General features: G+C 30.7%; 1 protein-coding gene across 6 annotated transcripts in view; it reads right to left on the bottom strand.

The window, feature by feature from the left end:
- Window positions 1-17411, bottom strand: part of LOC126741159 (muscle-specific protein 300 kDa-like) — a 221094-nt gene that overhangs the window by 85611 nt on the left and 118072 nt on the right. For all 6 annotated transcript variants that reach the window (XM_050447499.1, XM_050447501.1, XM_050447503.1 and 3 more), the window contains 4 exons: window positions 2887-3670; window positions 2288-2446; window positions 2003-2215; window positions 1612-1794 (listed from right to left, as the gene is read on the bottom strand). In XM_050447499.1, the coding sequence (XP_050303456.1) occupies window positions 1612-1794; window positions 2003-2215; window positions 2288-2446; window positions 2887-3670 (1339 nt within the window). The remainder of the gene's footprint in view (window positions 1-1611; window positions 1795-2002; window positions 2216-2287; window positions 2447-2886; window positions 3671-17411) is intronic.

The following is a 17411-nucleotide window of genomic DNA, read 5'->3' as shown; positions in this document are numbered from 1 at the left end:
CAGTTTAGTAATAAATATAATTTAAAATAATATATTTCTTAATTTTGTATTGTATTTACTTGTTTTAAATTTTTAAACTAATATGTGAGAGACGGAGTTTTGGTAGATTAAGATTAAATTTTTAACGTCAATTTCCTCGTAAACGATGCTTATGCCCTTTAACTAAGAATGTTTTTTTTTTTTAAATTTAAAAAAGAACAATAATTTTGTGGTGAAATCTCATTGTGTTATATAAATAAATCACCTTAAAACATTTAAACATTTTTTTAAAATTACCGAATTATTTATACCGAATTATCTATATCAAATGTTTACGCTTACTTTATAATCACCCTATGGGCAAGCCCTTTTTGATAAATACAACCACATTACCATTATATCCCGTATATTTGAAATAAAAGTTTCGCAATACAAATTTTTTAGTTTTGCTGGTTAAACTTAACTACCCAAAATACAGGGTGATAAAGTTAATGTAACTTTTTTGTATTTTGGCAATACATTTAGCATTTATTCTCCGTTTTTAACAAAGTTTGGATTATGATTTTTTTTATATGGCAAATCTTAAGATTATCTTTCTTTTAAATGATGTCATAGCGAGCGCCAACAGCAACATTGTGATTTTTTTTTTAAATTCCGTTAAAACTTTTTTAGATTTAGCATAATTTAATACTACAAAAATTTCTCTACAATTCACCCTTTTCAAGATATTTACATTTTCCAATGCACTCAAAATAATTACATTCTTAAACTATTTAAATTGGTTTATACTTCGAATGAATGATAAACTACAAAAGATAAATTAAAAATTAAAATTATGAACAAGGGATCTTGAGTTGTTGAAATCTTGTACAGGCGTCATGAATGATATGGATAAAGATGTTCGCGATAAAAAATTCTTAATACTGATGACTTACTAATTCCAGATCTGGCAGCCATAGGCCTTACACGTATTTCTCGATCTTCAGCAACCTGAATTAAGACTTCTTCTTCTTAATCCATATTACGTCTATTTGGATGTCCAACATCCCGCTTTGACCTGAATGAACCCGTTTTTCCAAGACTCTGGTAAATGTTTTTTAAAAGTTTAAAATCTGGCTGTCTTCTATTCGCATAAAATCGCGCATAATCTCGACAAGCTTTTAGATCGCTGTAATTTTCTTGGGCATATACGCAAATCATATGTCGCATTACCGAATTAAAAAAAAAAAATTATGCCTAGGCATTTTAAATTAAAGCGATAAATACGCAGCCAATAAGAACGCAGTAAAAGGTAATAGCGCCCTCTATGACTTAATAATAACTTAATTTTAATATTTGCATTATAAACAAAAAACCATATTCCAAAGGTTAAGCTTATCACCCCGTATCTTGGTTGTCTTTGACTTTCAAACCAGAAAAATTTAACTTAGCCTTTTTTTTAAGAGTAATCTGCTGTTAAATTATTTACCATTATTTAACGGGACAACCTGTATATTTTACTAAAATAAATTGTTAAATAAGAAGTTCCTTTAATAGATCATAAATTCTAACTCAAAGTTACAAAAACGTATTACATACTTACCTGCTCTTATACCGAATCGTAACCGAAATGATTTGGTATTTTATTTTTACCTGTGCAATCTCTTGTCTCAGTTTTTGAACTTCCATCTGGTATTCTTCCACTTGCGCAATAGCCTTTTCCAAATTGCTCGCTTGATCTCTAATTGTTGCTTCTAATTGATCCAATTCAGCATTAAGTTCTGTGACGGCATCCGTGACTTTTGGGTCGGCTCTTATACCCAATCGGAAGTGCAGCTAACAAATGAAGAATTTTTTTCGTTTTACACGTTAAAAACAACAGACTAAATGAAAATGTTCAAAATTAAAACAGTGAAAGATTTTGTTAATGTTGTTCCTCAATAACTTTCATGATACATATCAATTTTTTCTCGATTAAATAGCATTTAGTTAAAGTCAACATAACTGTTAATATGTTTCTATAACTAATTTAAAAATGAGTCACCTGTAACTTTTCAATAGACAGTCTAATTTTGGTTTTTTGTATATGAACATCGCCTAAGAATTTCTCTCTGAGGGCATGTTGGTCCCTCAATGGTCTCCTTTTATTGGATACGGAATCTAACACCGTTCTAGTATTCTCAATCCACGTACGCACTTCCTTCAACTTCTTTTCGCATTGCTCCCATTCTTCAGACGTTTCTTGCAAAATTGAGGTCTAAAATATGTTAAACACACATTAAAGAAAAATTATACTAAAACAACTAATATGATTCAGAAAGTTTTTTACCCTTTCTAAAATTTGCGCCTCAATATCGGTCTTGATTTCTTCAGCTTCTTCCATTTTTTTAGGTAAATCTTCTGTTGTTGCTACACTGGCAATAAATTCCAATTCTTTAGCCATTTGGCTAAGGAGTTTCGTAATTTCTTTGCAGCGGTTAACAGAGTCCTAAAATATTGACTTTAATATATTGCAAATCAACTTATTTTATTTTTATTAATCTATTTCTTTCCAAGACAATCTAGAATATAAAAAACTGTTACCAAAAATCTTATTTAAAGAAGAAATTATTGTGAAATAGACATTTTTTACATACGTCCAGTTAAAATCATAAGAATTATCGTATTTTAAACAATATACAATGAGCTTTAAATACCTTTATATTTAAAATAAGAAGTATGACGCACACATGTGATGTTTAAAAATATAATGCTTTAATTCGCAATGGGCGATTATAATACAGGAATTTATATTATATTAATGAATTGAAAACTTTCAATAACAATACTAGAAAATACACCCAGCCATGACACATTAGTTCTGTTCTACCGTTTTTAAACTAGAAAAATAGTAAAATAAATTTGTTTAAATTTTATGGAAATACTTACATTGTAAACCTGCAATTTTCCTTTTAGCTCCTGCAAATCGCCCACATCCAACTCCTCCTTCAAAAATTCCCTTTGTTCTTCACTCCATACTAAAACTTGCTTATAAAAGTCCTCAAATCGTTGCCAGGAATCTAAAATGCCCGACAATTGTTCTTTTTTCTCTTCAAAGCAAGATTTAAGATGGTTTAATTGGTCGCCCAAATTAGCTACAATCGACTTCACTTTGTTTTTCTCCTCAATTGTTTTTGTATTTTTCTCTATTATCCTAGAATTTTGTAATAAATTATCAAACTTCTCAAATTGATTTGGCATATCTTGCTGAATTTGTGTTAAAGTAATATTTAATAATTGAGGAGAAATAGAACGATCCTCGATTTTGAATTCGCACTCCTTAATCCACATTTTAAGCTCTTCCTCTTCTTTTAAAAATTCACTTTTAATAGTTTTCGCCCTCTTAAGTTCTCTGAATTTTTCCTCCATGGCTGATAAAATTTCCTCACTGAGTAACTCTAGTTTATTTAATTCCTTTTCCAACTTTAACTCTTTATCGACGGTACTAATAAGTTCGTTAGCTTCGCTTATTTTCTCTTCACTTTTCACTTTTAGGTCCTCTAAATCTTTCTCTATTTCTGATAGATTTTCAATAAATATATCAAAATTATTTATCAAGGATTTCTGGTTGACCAATTCACTTTTTAGTGCATTAATTTTGTTTATATTAAAGTCGATTAATGCAATATTCGTTTGAATTGTTGTCCGTTTTTCCTTTAGGTCTTGTTGAAGCCTGAAAACAAATCATGGTTAGAAATGCAGTGAATATTTTAGCTCTGTTGTTAATACGTTAGAAGTTTTAGAAACTTGTACTTAAAAAAGTGACGATAACGAATCGGGGAAGCTTCTCAAAATTAATTTTAGCTTGCTCTTTTCACAAAATATTAAGCCTGACTATTGGTTCAGGCAAGTTCAGCTATTTACGAAATAAAAGGATTTTTGATATTAACTTCGTGATATTTAAGGATTTTGTGAAGTTGTACTTCCTGACAATTCGTCCAATTTTCTTTAAACTACACTTTATATATAAAATCATTAATAGTCTTGTTGACCCTTCTGGTTGACTGTTAGTCCCCTTGCCTTGATTTTTGCATTGTCTTTCTTATGGGTATTTGCAGTTTCCATTTTGACGCATTGGTGTAAAGCTAAAATTGTAAGCACAACAACAAATACAACACTAAAAAAAAAGAAATTCTGAGAACATTTGAAAAATCCCAGGGGTCTTAAGACAACCCAAAATTTGCTAATGGGACACTGTAACGCTAACCAAGCCATCGTCAAAGTTCAGTTAATTTCACCCATCTTTTGATTTCCACCTTGGTGACTTGTATATAAGAATATAAAGTGGTGGTTAGCTATTAAAAATAGTTGTAAAGACATTCTTTTTCTTCCGAATGAACTGTTTTTACCCTTCCTAAAGTCCGACATTCTTTTTCCAAAATACCTATCAGTGGTGATGATACAAGAAACAAGAAACAGTGCAAGAGATTCCATTCATTTCTTCCATTTATTGGGAAGCTTTTGCACTAGCGTTTCACGTATGACTATTTAAAATTTTCTAATATTCAAAGTGAGTTAACAGGAGAGCAAATATAAACAAAAATATCTTTTATTACTATTAAATAATAGTGGATCTAGGACAGATTAAGGAGGATAGAATACAGGAAAATCATACAATTGGGGAAAAAAACATGACAATGCAAGAAATTACTAAGAAACCTTAAAATAGCATTTCGGGTAGGAATATTAGAAATTTGTCAATTTTCAAAAGAAAACAACATAAAGAGCAAATACGAACAAGCATATGCAGGATATGCTCTATTAATTTTGAACAATAGTAAGATACATGGCCTCCCTAATAGACGTATTCGTTTTACCTCAAGGTTTTGCAGAGAATTTCATAGCGACAATTTACACTTTAACTTAATAATCAATTTATCTTTATCTCAGTCCTTAATTTTAATTGCTACTAATAAAAACTATTAAAATATCAATAAAGATTTACACATTGTTTAAATATTATTGGCACCGGTTAGGCTCAATTGGAATTTTAATTCAGATAAAAGTATAATAAAATTTATCATATTATTCACCGATGATGTCATACCGCTAATTTTGATGTTAACTACAGACCGTGATGAAATAAATGTTTCAATTGTATACTATTTTAGATTGGAAAGAATGTTAAATATACCATGTTCTCAAATTAAAATGCTAAAAATAAGTAACTTGGAAACTATTTATTAATTAGTTTACTCTTTAAAGATACCGGTTTATGTTAAGGATATAATATGACGAGGTTTGAATTTGTCCATAACTAAATGCCCATTATGTCATATCAAATGGCAGCATTTGATAAACGAAAAGGCTTTAAAATGTATCCTATTTAAACGATATTTTTCCATGGAAACCATCAAAAATAACTATATTGAATTCGTCAAAAAAATTTATCCAAATGTATAAATAAAAAGGTTCTAAATAGGCCAACCACGTGCTAGACTTACTAAAAAATATGTGTATAAGCTGGATATGCCTATCCTAAAATAATCACATTATTAGAAGTGCATGTTTTTATACAACGTAGCAGCATATTTTCTAATTTTCGTTGTGGTGTCTAAGTTATTTCGAGAATCATTCAATGTATTAAATATAACGGCAAGTGAAAATCTATTCCTAAAAATAAATTTGTGACCTCAACAGTGTTAAGATGTTCACAGTACATCCACTGTCTAATATTTTTTTGATCAGCGTAACATAATTCACGTTTTATTTAATTTAAAAAAAAACGTGGTAACGTTGAAATTACTATTATGGATTAACTTTATAATTTATTATTATATATATTTCAGCAAGAATTGAACTACAAAAAATATACAGCCTTGGAACTAATTGGGTTTAAATATACTTGGTTGATAATATTTTCGACAAGATGTATTTAATTCTTACTATAAGTGTGCATATCCAATTAAACATTCGTTTATGAAATCGTAAATTTTTTTAGGTAATATTTTACAAAGGGTATATGTACAATGAAAGGGCGTAATGAAAATCAATTTTACTGAAAGAAAATTTAGGTCACTAATTTAATTGTTGTAATTAACATTTCTTTTCTCTTATTGTACAAATCACAAAAAAACCGTAAATGGTTGCAATTAACAAATATTTTTTTGTAAGGCACTAAGGATTTAAAGGCACCTGTAATTTTTTGCTTCACACACTAATGAAACTTCACCAACTCTCCGTAATTACTCGAGCAATATCTAAAAACCACGCGATAAGCACAAAAAAAATATTCGCACTAAAATAATAAAATTAAGAAAAATTAAGTTATTATCCTCTATAAGATCCCGATCGATCAAATCTGGTACCAGGCAGGGAAAATATGTTAAATTAAAATAAAGAAAATAAAATATCGAGGCATTTCAGCCATCCGGTAAGTTCGATGTCGGATATAGATTTAAATGTTTAGCGGGAGCCGCCAAGCATCATGTGCGATATCAAGAGTAAGGTCCCGATTGTTTCGGCGTAGCGTCCCAAAAAAAAATGTGCGGTCAGTGAAGCGGTTTGCAGGTGGTAAGAACTTTCGTGTAGAAATAAAATGGTTAATTATTGTTGAGGTTATTACCCTATATTAAATAATAATTATTAGTACTGCTTCTACGAGGGTGGTCTATAAAGTTTCCATCCTTAACGTGAAGATCGCAAGCATCCGTCAATAAAATGTTGTGCAATGTGTTGCATGGTGAAAGTGTGGTTGCCTTTTTTCTGACACATACTCAAATGTCAGCCATTCCTAACGAGCTTTTGTTATTTAACAGTCTTTTCAGTAAGTTGATATGGATATTGTTAATGTTCCAATACGCCTACGCAAATCAAAGAATAGAATCTTCACCACTGTGAAATTTTAGGAATATCATATAGTACAGTCATTTGGCGCTCATAAAGGGGGTTACCTAGAAAGTTTTCCGGGAGATTTGAAAATTGGTAATTTTATAGATTTCGACGTGCTCTTTTCGAATTTTCACTTTGCCTTCTCGTATCTTTGCCGCTCGCGCCGCCATATTGGAAAAATGGCGCCCAAATACAGTTTTTTAAGAATAACTCCGTTCCAACTAATTTTACGATAAAAATAGTTATGTATTAAATTAAACTGGAGAAAATTTCCTACAATTTATGTATTAACCTTTTTTTTGTAAACTCAATAGTTTCAGCGTACGAGAGCCGCAAACCAAGGCACGTCTACACTCAACTCGATCAAACTCCAATGCCATTGTCGTATTTGACGGATATCCGGAAGAAATGCTTTAGTAGACATACTTTTTGACGAGACAATGATCCCATCTGTGTCACAAGATAAATTTCTGGTCAACGATACTAACAAAGAACGCCTAATCGGAATGTTGAAAACAAAATTTGAAGCTGCGAACTTTATGGTCAAGCAAGCCGCGGAAGATGCGGATACGTTAATAATCAATACGGGCAATCAGCATTTCATCTACATTTGATTCTGTAGTAGTTGTCGGCGAAGATGTAGATCTTCTTTTTCTTTGACGGCTCTATCTACGAGTTCAAACATATATATTCTTAAACCAGGAAAAGGAAAAATGTCGCAACGAATATATTCAACAAAAAGTATCATAGATAAAACAGGCACAGATAACCTTTTATTCTTGCATGCCTTCAGTGGCTGTGATACATCAGCACTCTTTAGTCAAGGAAAAATAAAATATGCTAATGTACTCCGAAAAAACCGAGATTCAAACGAGCTTGTCCAGGTATTCAAAAACCCAAATGCCGATCCGGAGATCATTGCTGAAGCTGGAGAGCGTTTCCCCTTTGCGTTATACGGTAATAGTGGCGTAAAAAGTATGTCATTAAACAACTATAGATATACGTGCTTCACAAAATCAGCATATAAGAATACATTTAATATTGCATCGCTGCCACCAACAGAAGCAACAGCACGACAACATTCGTTCCGAACCTATTACCAGTTTTAACAGTGGTATGGAGTTGAAAAAAATGCAGAGCAATGGGGATGGAAAAAAAACAAGAATAGCCTAATTCCTGTCATCACGCTCGAGCCTTCAGCTCCGGAAACCTTGTTGAAACTTATTTCTTGCAAATGCAAAAAGGGATGTCGGGGTGTATGTGGATGCAGAAAGGCTGGATTAAAGTGCTCCGTTTTATGCACCAATTGCAATGGTACCTGTGATAATTCGCACGTTTCACTACAAGATAGCGATGAGGAGGAAGAAACAGAGTCACAATGAGGCACTACAATGAAGACAACAAGAGGACTATAATGAAGCTGACGATTCCATGGCGGACGACATTGAAACAATTTCTATTTGTGAAATTTCGCACAGTACCGAAGACGATGAAATTTTAGAAACTGATCCATCAATAGCGAAGCGAAGGAAAATGCGCTAAATTTTGTAATAGTGCACTGAAAGTGGATTAGGCCTTTTGGGGATGCCACAAAAAAAAACGCCCCATTTACTCTACTTTAATTTACTCATGGTGGTGTGGAAATGAGTTATTTGGCCAAAACGCGTGTTGGAGTGGAATTTGCAGCTCTCGTACACTGAAACTATTGATTTTCTAAAAAAAAAAGGTTAATACATAAATTGTAAGAAATTTTCTCCAGTTTAATTTAATACATAACTATTTTTATCGTAAAATGAGTTTGAACGGAGTTATTATAAAAAAAACTGTATTTGGGCGCTATTATTCCAATATGGCGGCGCGAGCGGCAAAGATACGAGGTGGCAAAGTGAACATTCGAAAAGAGCACGTCGAAATCTATAAAATCACCAATTTTCAAAACTCCCGGAAAACTTTCTAGGTAAAACTAAATGACTGTACTATTACCTGAAACAAAAATCCTGTCAAAACAGTAGACCAGTCAAAAAAGGCTTTTGGGTAAGTCATGCAGTTACTACGCATTATATAGAATTAGACAAAATAGATATTTTTTTTTAAATCAGGGGGCATTTTTTGTATAAACAATTAATTTTTACCAGTGGCGTCCATAAAGTCCATTTATCGTAAATATTTTTAAAGAAGGAACAGTATGTCACTGCATTTTTCTTAAATAAATTCAATTCTTTAAATCCCTATTTAGTTTTGAGCAAAGTTGTATTCTTTAGTTCTTCTATTTTTTGCGTAAATAAATAAACCTTTTCTTGGGAATGCTCATTTCAATAAATAAGCACATACAAGAACGAAGCAACGTACTTTACTAGTATTGAAAGAGTCCTTAAATTTTCTTAGTAGACTATAAATAAAATGACAGAAACTAAAACAAGTTTGATGTAGTTATTACACAAATTAAATTACGAGACTGTTTTACCACTAACCAAAACTCTGATGTTAGCATATTCGGGACAAGGTAAAAACTCTGTTTTATTAGCTTTAATTTAGTTTTGATCACTGGCTGCAAAATAAAATAAAACACGATCCTTAGTTTTTTTCTAAGATTTTGTTTACTGATGTATCCCTTTTCACTAAGAATGTTTAATATTTATAATGTTAATATAAAATTTTTAATATTTATAACGCCCATTATTATTCAAATATTGAAAATCCTTAACAAGTTTGGATAGGAGTAATTGATCATATTTTAATTTAAACTTAAAAATCACTTGAGGTTTGCTTTTTCTCCCATATAATAAAATGCTGAAAAATTAAGATAAATAAATAAAATATAAAGATAAAAACTAAAGATAATTGTTGAGTAAATATTATTAATTTGGCCATTCCAAAAATGATTTTTGTTAATTTACGCAAAAACAGTGCCTCAAATAAAAAAGACTCAAGAATACAAATTTGCTCAAAGCCAAACAATAGTACTGTTTTTTTTTAATAAAAAATATTTACGATAAGCCCCTCACGGACGCAACTGGTAAATTTTAATTTTTTCTTCTACGTCAAAATTTAAAAAAAAAATTACTTTGATAGTAAAGTTATTTAAAAATAAAACGTGGACGTCCACGAAACGAGTTCCTGGACACCCGATATAAGACTTCATGAGGCATCAAATAGGAACTTAGTTAAAAATAACAATAAAAATTCGCTGTTGAGCAAATTTGCAAGCATAATGATAAGACATATATATGTTAAGAAAGACAGACCAAGATACCAACAGATAGAAAGATACAGAGACAGATACCAAGCCCTACACGGTCATCATACTTGACCAGAAAATGTGAAAACCTAGTGGGACGTATATATAACAATCCATCATTTGCATACACTGATGACTCCAAACTGGAGGAGTCCAGAGTCGGGGATGGTATCTATGACGTAAACCCAGGCTCGAACTTTCTAACAACCTTGGCAAACACACCTCGATATTTCAAACCACAAAAAACATTAATACATTTTCAGATAGTTAGGCAGCACTTAAATGGCTAGTCTCAGGCACATGTAGAATGGTCTAAATCTCTATCTGTAAATCTGTTTCAAATCATCGTTTTGCTTTGATAAGCTGTGCCTGAGTTATCTGGAAAACCTCGTCGCAGGTTTCAACTTAAATTATTAATGCAGAGTCGCTACGAAAACAGATATGTTTCCTTTGCCTCTCAATATCATTCGAATTTGAAGACATAAAAATTGAAACTAGAATAGGAGCCAAAAAAGTCACCTGTGCCACCTCACGTCCATTGACAGACTGTTATTTAATTCCATATTTTACGCTTTAAGTCATTTGAAGATTTGCAGAATATAGTTTGAGGTCACATATTCTGATTATTCGTTAGCTATTGAGTTTATTTTTGGAACTCATATACTCAAAACTTTTTCAACACAGTATGTTAACATTAACTATTGCTGTCCTGGTTAAATACAAAATTCTGACACTTGCATCTTAGACACGTTGTACAAAAATACATTATAAAAAGAAACTCTTTTGAAACTCGACTAACGAATTGAGAAATTGAGCAACTAAGAAATTCTTTTATTTATATCTTCCATATTTTTGTATTTCATAGTTTACATATTTCTATAATATATAATAAATTATTTAAATTAACATAAGCTTGCATCACAGAATGCATTCTAAAGATTTCATTATTAAATTTCTAATTGTTGGTGTGTACACGATAAAATTGCGTACTTCACATGGGTAACCATTGGAGATAGCGAATGGGTTAAATCAAAATAGAGACGCACGCTTAGCAATTTTCCAACGAACGATTTAATTAGAACGAATTTTCAAGGAGTCGATTTTTATTATTGAAAATATGAAGTAGTTAGTTCTCACTGTTAACGTATATGCTAAAAGTTATGATATTAATAAAATGATTTATTTGTCACTTTTATAAACAATTAACAATGTAATTATAGGTATAAAATATGAAAATTGTATATTTCATTGCGTGTATTATTGAGGAAACATCATGTTGTGCAAGAAAGATTCACAATTTTTTTTATTTCACGTAGCCAAACATAAAAGCTGGAGAGAGACATTTCCATTATTTATTGCTAATGTTTTACGTAAAAAACGTTATGTATTTTTTCTCTTTAAGGTCTTATTAGAACAAGATCGCCGAATAAAGCAGCTTTTAAATAATGACAGTAATTCACAGCTTAATATCGAAAAATTTTAAAAGTTAGTGGTTGATTTCAATAAAACTAAAAAGTAAGTAACCGAACTTGACGTGTTCCTTTCCTTCAAACAAAATGTAACAAGCACAATTTTCTGTTGGGCTTAAGTAAATTGTGAAGTGACTCGCGGTATGCTTATTAATAAACAAATTAAGGCTTTAAAAGACTAAAGATAAAAAAAACTTAATGAGTACCTTTAAAATTAGCTATAAATAAAGCTAGTGGTCCCCGTTAAAATTATATAAAAGTTTAATAGCACGATATCATAATCGTCAATCATAATGACAAGTATTTAATTAGCACCTAATTAAGCTTACCTGCGATTTTTGTGCGGTAATGGTTTTTTATAATTTTTTTAATTGATTTTAAAATAGATTTTAAAATAGCATGTAAAGTTGCGGTATCATTATTAAAATCAAACATATATTAAGGAATAAAGTGTGACAGTAGCTGAGTAGCTTTCTTGTATAGAAAAAAGAATTGTTTTATTTTTATTTTTTACCATAAAAGAATTAATGAGAACTGTTACAATTGGCATTTGAGCTAAAACATTTAAATTGAATTGCTTCTTTTTTAAACGAAGCACCAATGTGGACGTGGAACAGATTTTGACATCTTTACAAGGTAAAAAATTAAAACTTTTTGGCGCACCCGTATCATTGCAAAATAAAAATAGATAAAACGGTTGTTTATTAAAAACGAACGTTAACAACATCTGTTGGCTGCGATCCAAAAAACCTACTTACTAAATATAATGTCCTATCATCAGACCTGGCTTTTATACAGTGTGATTCCTGAGCCATTGTAAAAATTAAAAATGTGAGGCACAACTTGAGGGCGTAGGCTCTTCGTGGCTGATTGAATTATAATAAAGTTGCAAGCTATTTTACGCTTAATACTATGACGTTCGGAAATTAAAAAAATAACAAACGCAAAGTAACCTTTCAAAAAAAACTTTTTTAATCTATATTTAATAAGAAAATGTAAGTTTTATTGTCAAATTATCAATTTTCTCATGTAGGGTATGTTAAGAGAATTATTAATTTGATAACATATAAATCATTGACAGATGCATACTAGTAAAAAATCTATAAAAATATCTTCCTGAAATTTATCAAAGAAAAGAGAAAAAAAATAAAAAAAATTAACAGAAAATCGGTTTTATAATGTTAGTTTTTTTTTTCTTATTTAATATTTAATGGTATATTAGCATTTTCATTTTTCTAAGCTCACCTTGATAAACTTGTGACAGAAAAACACTATAATGCTAAAACTAAAATCAACCTGTTGGTTATATTTAATTTATTTTGAATGACACTGTCAAAATTATATTGTTTATCTCTTGATTTATCTTAATGATTAAACTTAGTATCTAAGTTGGAACATTACGACTTGTTTATAGATTAGATATAAATTTTTTTACTGCCAATTATACAGTTGACATTAACGGGAATCACCTAAACGAAAAAAAATACCTATTTACAAATAATATATTTAAATATATAATATTTATGGACATAATTTATTAACACAATAGAGTTTTCTGGAACCCAATTAAAGATAAATCACAACACGAATATTGTAAATGCAATCTTTATAGAGGTAATGTAACACATAAATAAAGGTAATAAAGCTATACTGCATAGACCCTCATGAAATTACAACACAATGAGCATAATCAAGGTAATCAAGATAAAATAGCATTATAAACACAAAACAATGATGTAAAATACTTTATCACAGTTCTATCAGTACCATGATAAGTCATAACACCTCAAACAAGCTGTAACACAAATACATTTTTTTTGTAGTATATGTGATACTATGATAGTTTTAGGAAAAATAGCCATGATAAGCTGTGAATGTATAAGAACTTCCTGTATAAGACCAGGGTCCATATGAACACATCAGATGATTACTCTTTCTTTTCTGCAAAACCGAAGTTATATTTTTAGAACGGTTGGCATAGTTTGTTAGGCAAAAACCAATAGATTATATAATTTTGCATTATTTGACAAATCAGCAAAGGGTCAGTAGGGTGGTATAATGTTTGTTGTATTATGAAAAACATGAACATATATTAAGAAGAGCAGCGGTATTTGACATTGAAAAAGACATACTCTGTATTACAGGAGCTAACCAATATAAACGACAACCTAAAATAAATTTATAAACAGGGAAAAAAGCTGATACCTGATAAATACCACCAATAGACCACAATATCATTATTGAATCTTGTCTTACAATGTAATCACACTTGATTTTCAATACCATTTAACTTATTTTTTAAACTTAATGTGTGTCTGCGTTGATGTGTGACAAACTTCTGTAAAAAACTTAATTTTTGTATGTATTTTTTTTTGCTATAGTGTTCAGGTACCTTAAAAGCATATACAGATGTAGGAAATAGAAAACTTTATATTGGACTCAAATCATGACCAACTTTAACTACTTTTATAAGCGTATATGGTTAAAGAATTACTATTTCTACAGAGGACATATTGCCCAAAAGAACAAAGCAAAGTAAAGGGCCTTCATGACACCTTTAATAATTTATTCTTGAGTGTGCATGCTTGTTTATATTTAACAGTTAAACTGTTTTACAGAAATAGCTTATTGGCACACTCAAATGAGAAAATGCTGTGACTGTAGCTTTTTGACTAATATGACTTCTTTTAACTCTTTGTTTAAATATTGAAAAATACAATTATAATTATTTTAAAACAAAACATACTAAAAGCATAATATTGCTCCATAAAAAAGCACCTTTCATGCAAGAAGGTTTGCTTAAAAAAATAGTTAATGCAATTATCAAAAAATATTAAGACTTCTTAAAATTTGTATACAACAGGTTTTTGATAAATAAATAATTTTCAGAGATTGTGTATCCCAGAATACTAAAAATCAACATAGAAATGTTTAATAAGAGACTTAATAAAAGTCCATATTTTGATTTTATATTAGAAAGAAAGTGTCATACTACTTTCTGATGTTTAGTGACAAATAAAATGAAATTTTCAAGATTTTTATTGACACAACTATTATATATCTGTACTCAAATGTTATTAAATTTTCAATCACATTTATTAGGAATAATATATGTCGAACACATCTTTAGACACGTCAGATCAAGTCTATAAAATGATCTATAAAGTTTAAATAAATCTATTTGAAAAAAGTAAATTAAAAAAACATTTTCTCATTAAAAATCTAAAACTACCTAATAAAAATATGGACAGTAAAAAATTTTTGATTAGACTCATGTAATCATGCAATTTAATTAAAGAACTTAATTCCCAAAACCCTGGCCCATTTTACAATTTTTTTAGTAAATAACCAGAACCCGGACAAAATGTTATTTCCATAACTTGTTAAATAGATCAATACTTCTTATTAGATAGTGGAGGTTCTGAAACATATAGGTACTAAAAGAATAACTGAGAATACCCAGATTAATAAATGCTTATAATATTTTGTATAAGTTTTACAGTGGAGAAAAGAGTATACCTACCCTGCCCAGAGGTATACAATCTTCACAAAATCTTTAAGTGTTTAATAACTGACATTTACATGTGAATGTTTATTTACATTTATCAAGACTGAAATTTAGCTACTTACTTGGGCACTTAGCTGAAAAAATCATTTTAAATCCTTTTTTTTTCATGTCTTTTTTAACACATCAGATTTAAATGTTTCTAAAAAACAGGAACATTGCAAAAAGACATGTAATTGTGTTCTTTGTGTAGTTTGTGCAATTAGTAAACATACATATTTGTATTATATTATTTAAAATTATTATTATTCAATCAACGTTTTTATTATTTATTTGCTTAGATTTATAGGTTAATTCGCGATAATATAAACCAAGCACCAACAGATGTCGCCCTTGTAAGACGAGGTCACTGCAACGTGAAGGGCATATAATAGTGGGTTGCTACACGAACTGGATTTAGACTTTCGATTTAGCTAGCATTTACCAGTGGTGTGTATTATTAATTTTTGAAGCAACATTCTCTTTAGAAGTGTGGAGTTTCTCAATACTCTTTTTAGGGGCTGGTTTTATTACCAAGTTATATAAATAACCTGATTAATTTAAACATCTCTGCAGATTTTACTCTCTTTTCTGATATTACATAGATATTGGGGTAAGAAAAAAGTTTTTGAGGAATAATTCGATTTCTTAACTTAAGTAAACGTATTACGGGTCTTCCATACAACAAAAGCACAAATGTCCTATAGAGTTTGTCTGTGCATCAGAAGAAGAGAAAAATGAAGGTTTCAATCATGATCAAAGTCATGCACCAACTCACTTATATTGATACTCAAATAACAGACCCATCACCCCAACCCAACTAATACAAAGACAATAGCAAAGCCCTTCCTAAAACATTAGTTTTTCCTCCTCACTCTATAAATGCGTTATCTACTTGTACTTAAAAGATGTTAAGATTATTTAGGTTTTTAATTTCTGGCTGCATCTGGATAGCAAGTTGTAGAGATTGATGCTTGTATAGTCAATAAATATGTGGAGTTATTTGGAGTAAGTGTGTCGAAATGTACACTATCATTAAATCTAGTTAGGTAATTATTATTTCTCATTTATTGATTTGTTCTTCCCTCATGAATAAATTGTACGATAGGCAAAATGTATAGCCTGTCAAAATCTACTAAGTAAAAGCTCAAAGGTCAAGAACATTCTTGGCTTATCATGGATTATCTAAATAAACCACCTTTGCAAACTTTTTAGTTTTCTGTAATATTTATTACCTCCCCATATAGATAAAAAGACATATACATAGAGACCATGATTTAAAACCGATTTCACTAATGATAATGTTTTGATAAAAAAGCCTTTAAGTTCTTTAAATTTGTAAATATTACACCTTAATTTATTCGAAGTAATTTCAACACGGTAGTCCCATCTGAGACGTTGGTCTACTTGTCTTCCAAGGCATCGTATGTCATTAACGTTATTTTAAGGTTGCAACTGCAGTCATTTTTATTTGTACAAGAACGAACAATAAGCCTGTTAAAACTTGGTTGACCATTCATGTACAGAAAAAAGGCCCCAAATTTTGTTTTTACAGTATTTAAACTAAGCAAGTTAGCATTTAGCCAGGAATAAGTTCATTAAATTTTATTTTCAGCAGCAATCTTTGTTTAATCTTAACTATTTTCAACAACAATGTCCACTGTGTCACCCGCGTATGACGCTGGTTTTCCTCTAGGGTTTGGTAAATTAGGCAAATCATTAATATATACCAGGAAAAGCATTGGTCCCAAGATTATTTCCTGTGGAATCCTCACTGGTGAGACTTTCTCGGACCTTGGCGTGGAACTCATTACAAGTCTTTATTTTCGCGCTGTTAAATAGTCCTTAGTAAGATTGCATGCCACACCCCTGGAACCATATCAATCAATTTTTTTCAGTAGTCTATGATGAGTACCGTATCGAAAGCTTTTTTCAAATCTAGGAATATAGCGAGAGGCTTTCGCTTTCCCAATTTAACGTTCTAAGGGACTTCCCGCGCTGTACTAACTTATCAAATCTTTCAGTTTTCTCTGCGGCCCATTTCTTGCCGCACATAAAACGCATTTCCTGCACCGGTCCCTTACGTCTGCCTTGCTATTGACCCAGTAAAATCTTTCTCTCACTTTTTCCAGGGTCTTTGTTACTCCAAGGAGTCCTTTTGACATACTGGGCATGGATTTCTTCTAGCAACTCCGAAATCCGATGTTTAGGCACAATGATTTGCCTTTTTGCCTCTTTGCCGTCGTGGGCAACTATTTTCCGCCGCAAGAGTCCATCTTCCAAAATTAGAGACTTCCATTGAGCCCAACATGACTCGACATTCTTCCCTTTA

The sequence above is a fragment of the Anthonomus grandis genome, chromosome 10 (assembly GCF_022605725.1).
Source record: "Anthonomus grandis grandis chromosome 10, icAntGran1.3, whole genome shotgun sequence".
In the NCBI taxonomy this organism is placed as follows: domain Eukaryota; kingdom Metazoa; phylum Arthropoda; class Insecta; order Coleoptera; family Curculionidae; genus Anthonomus; species Anthonomus grandis.
The sequence above is the reverse complement of the archived record's forward strand: the minus strand, read 5'-3'. Positions and strand labels throughout refer to the sequence as shown.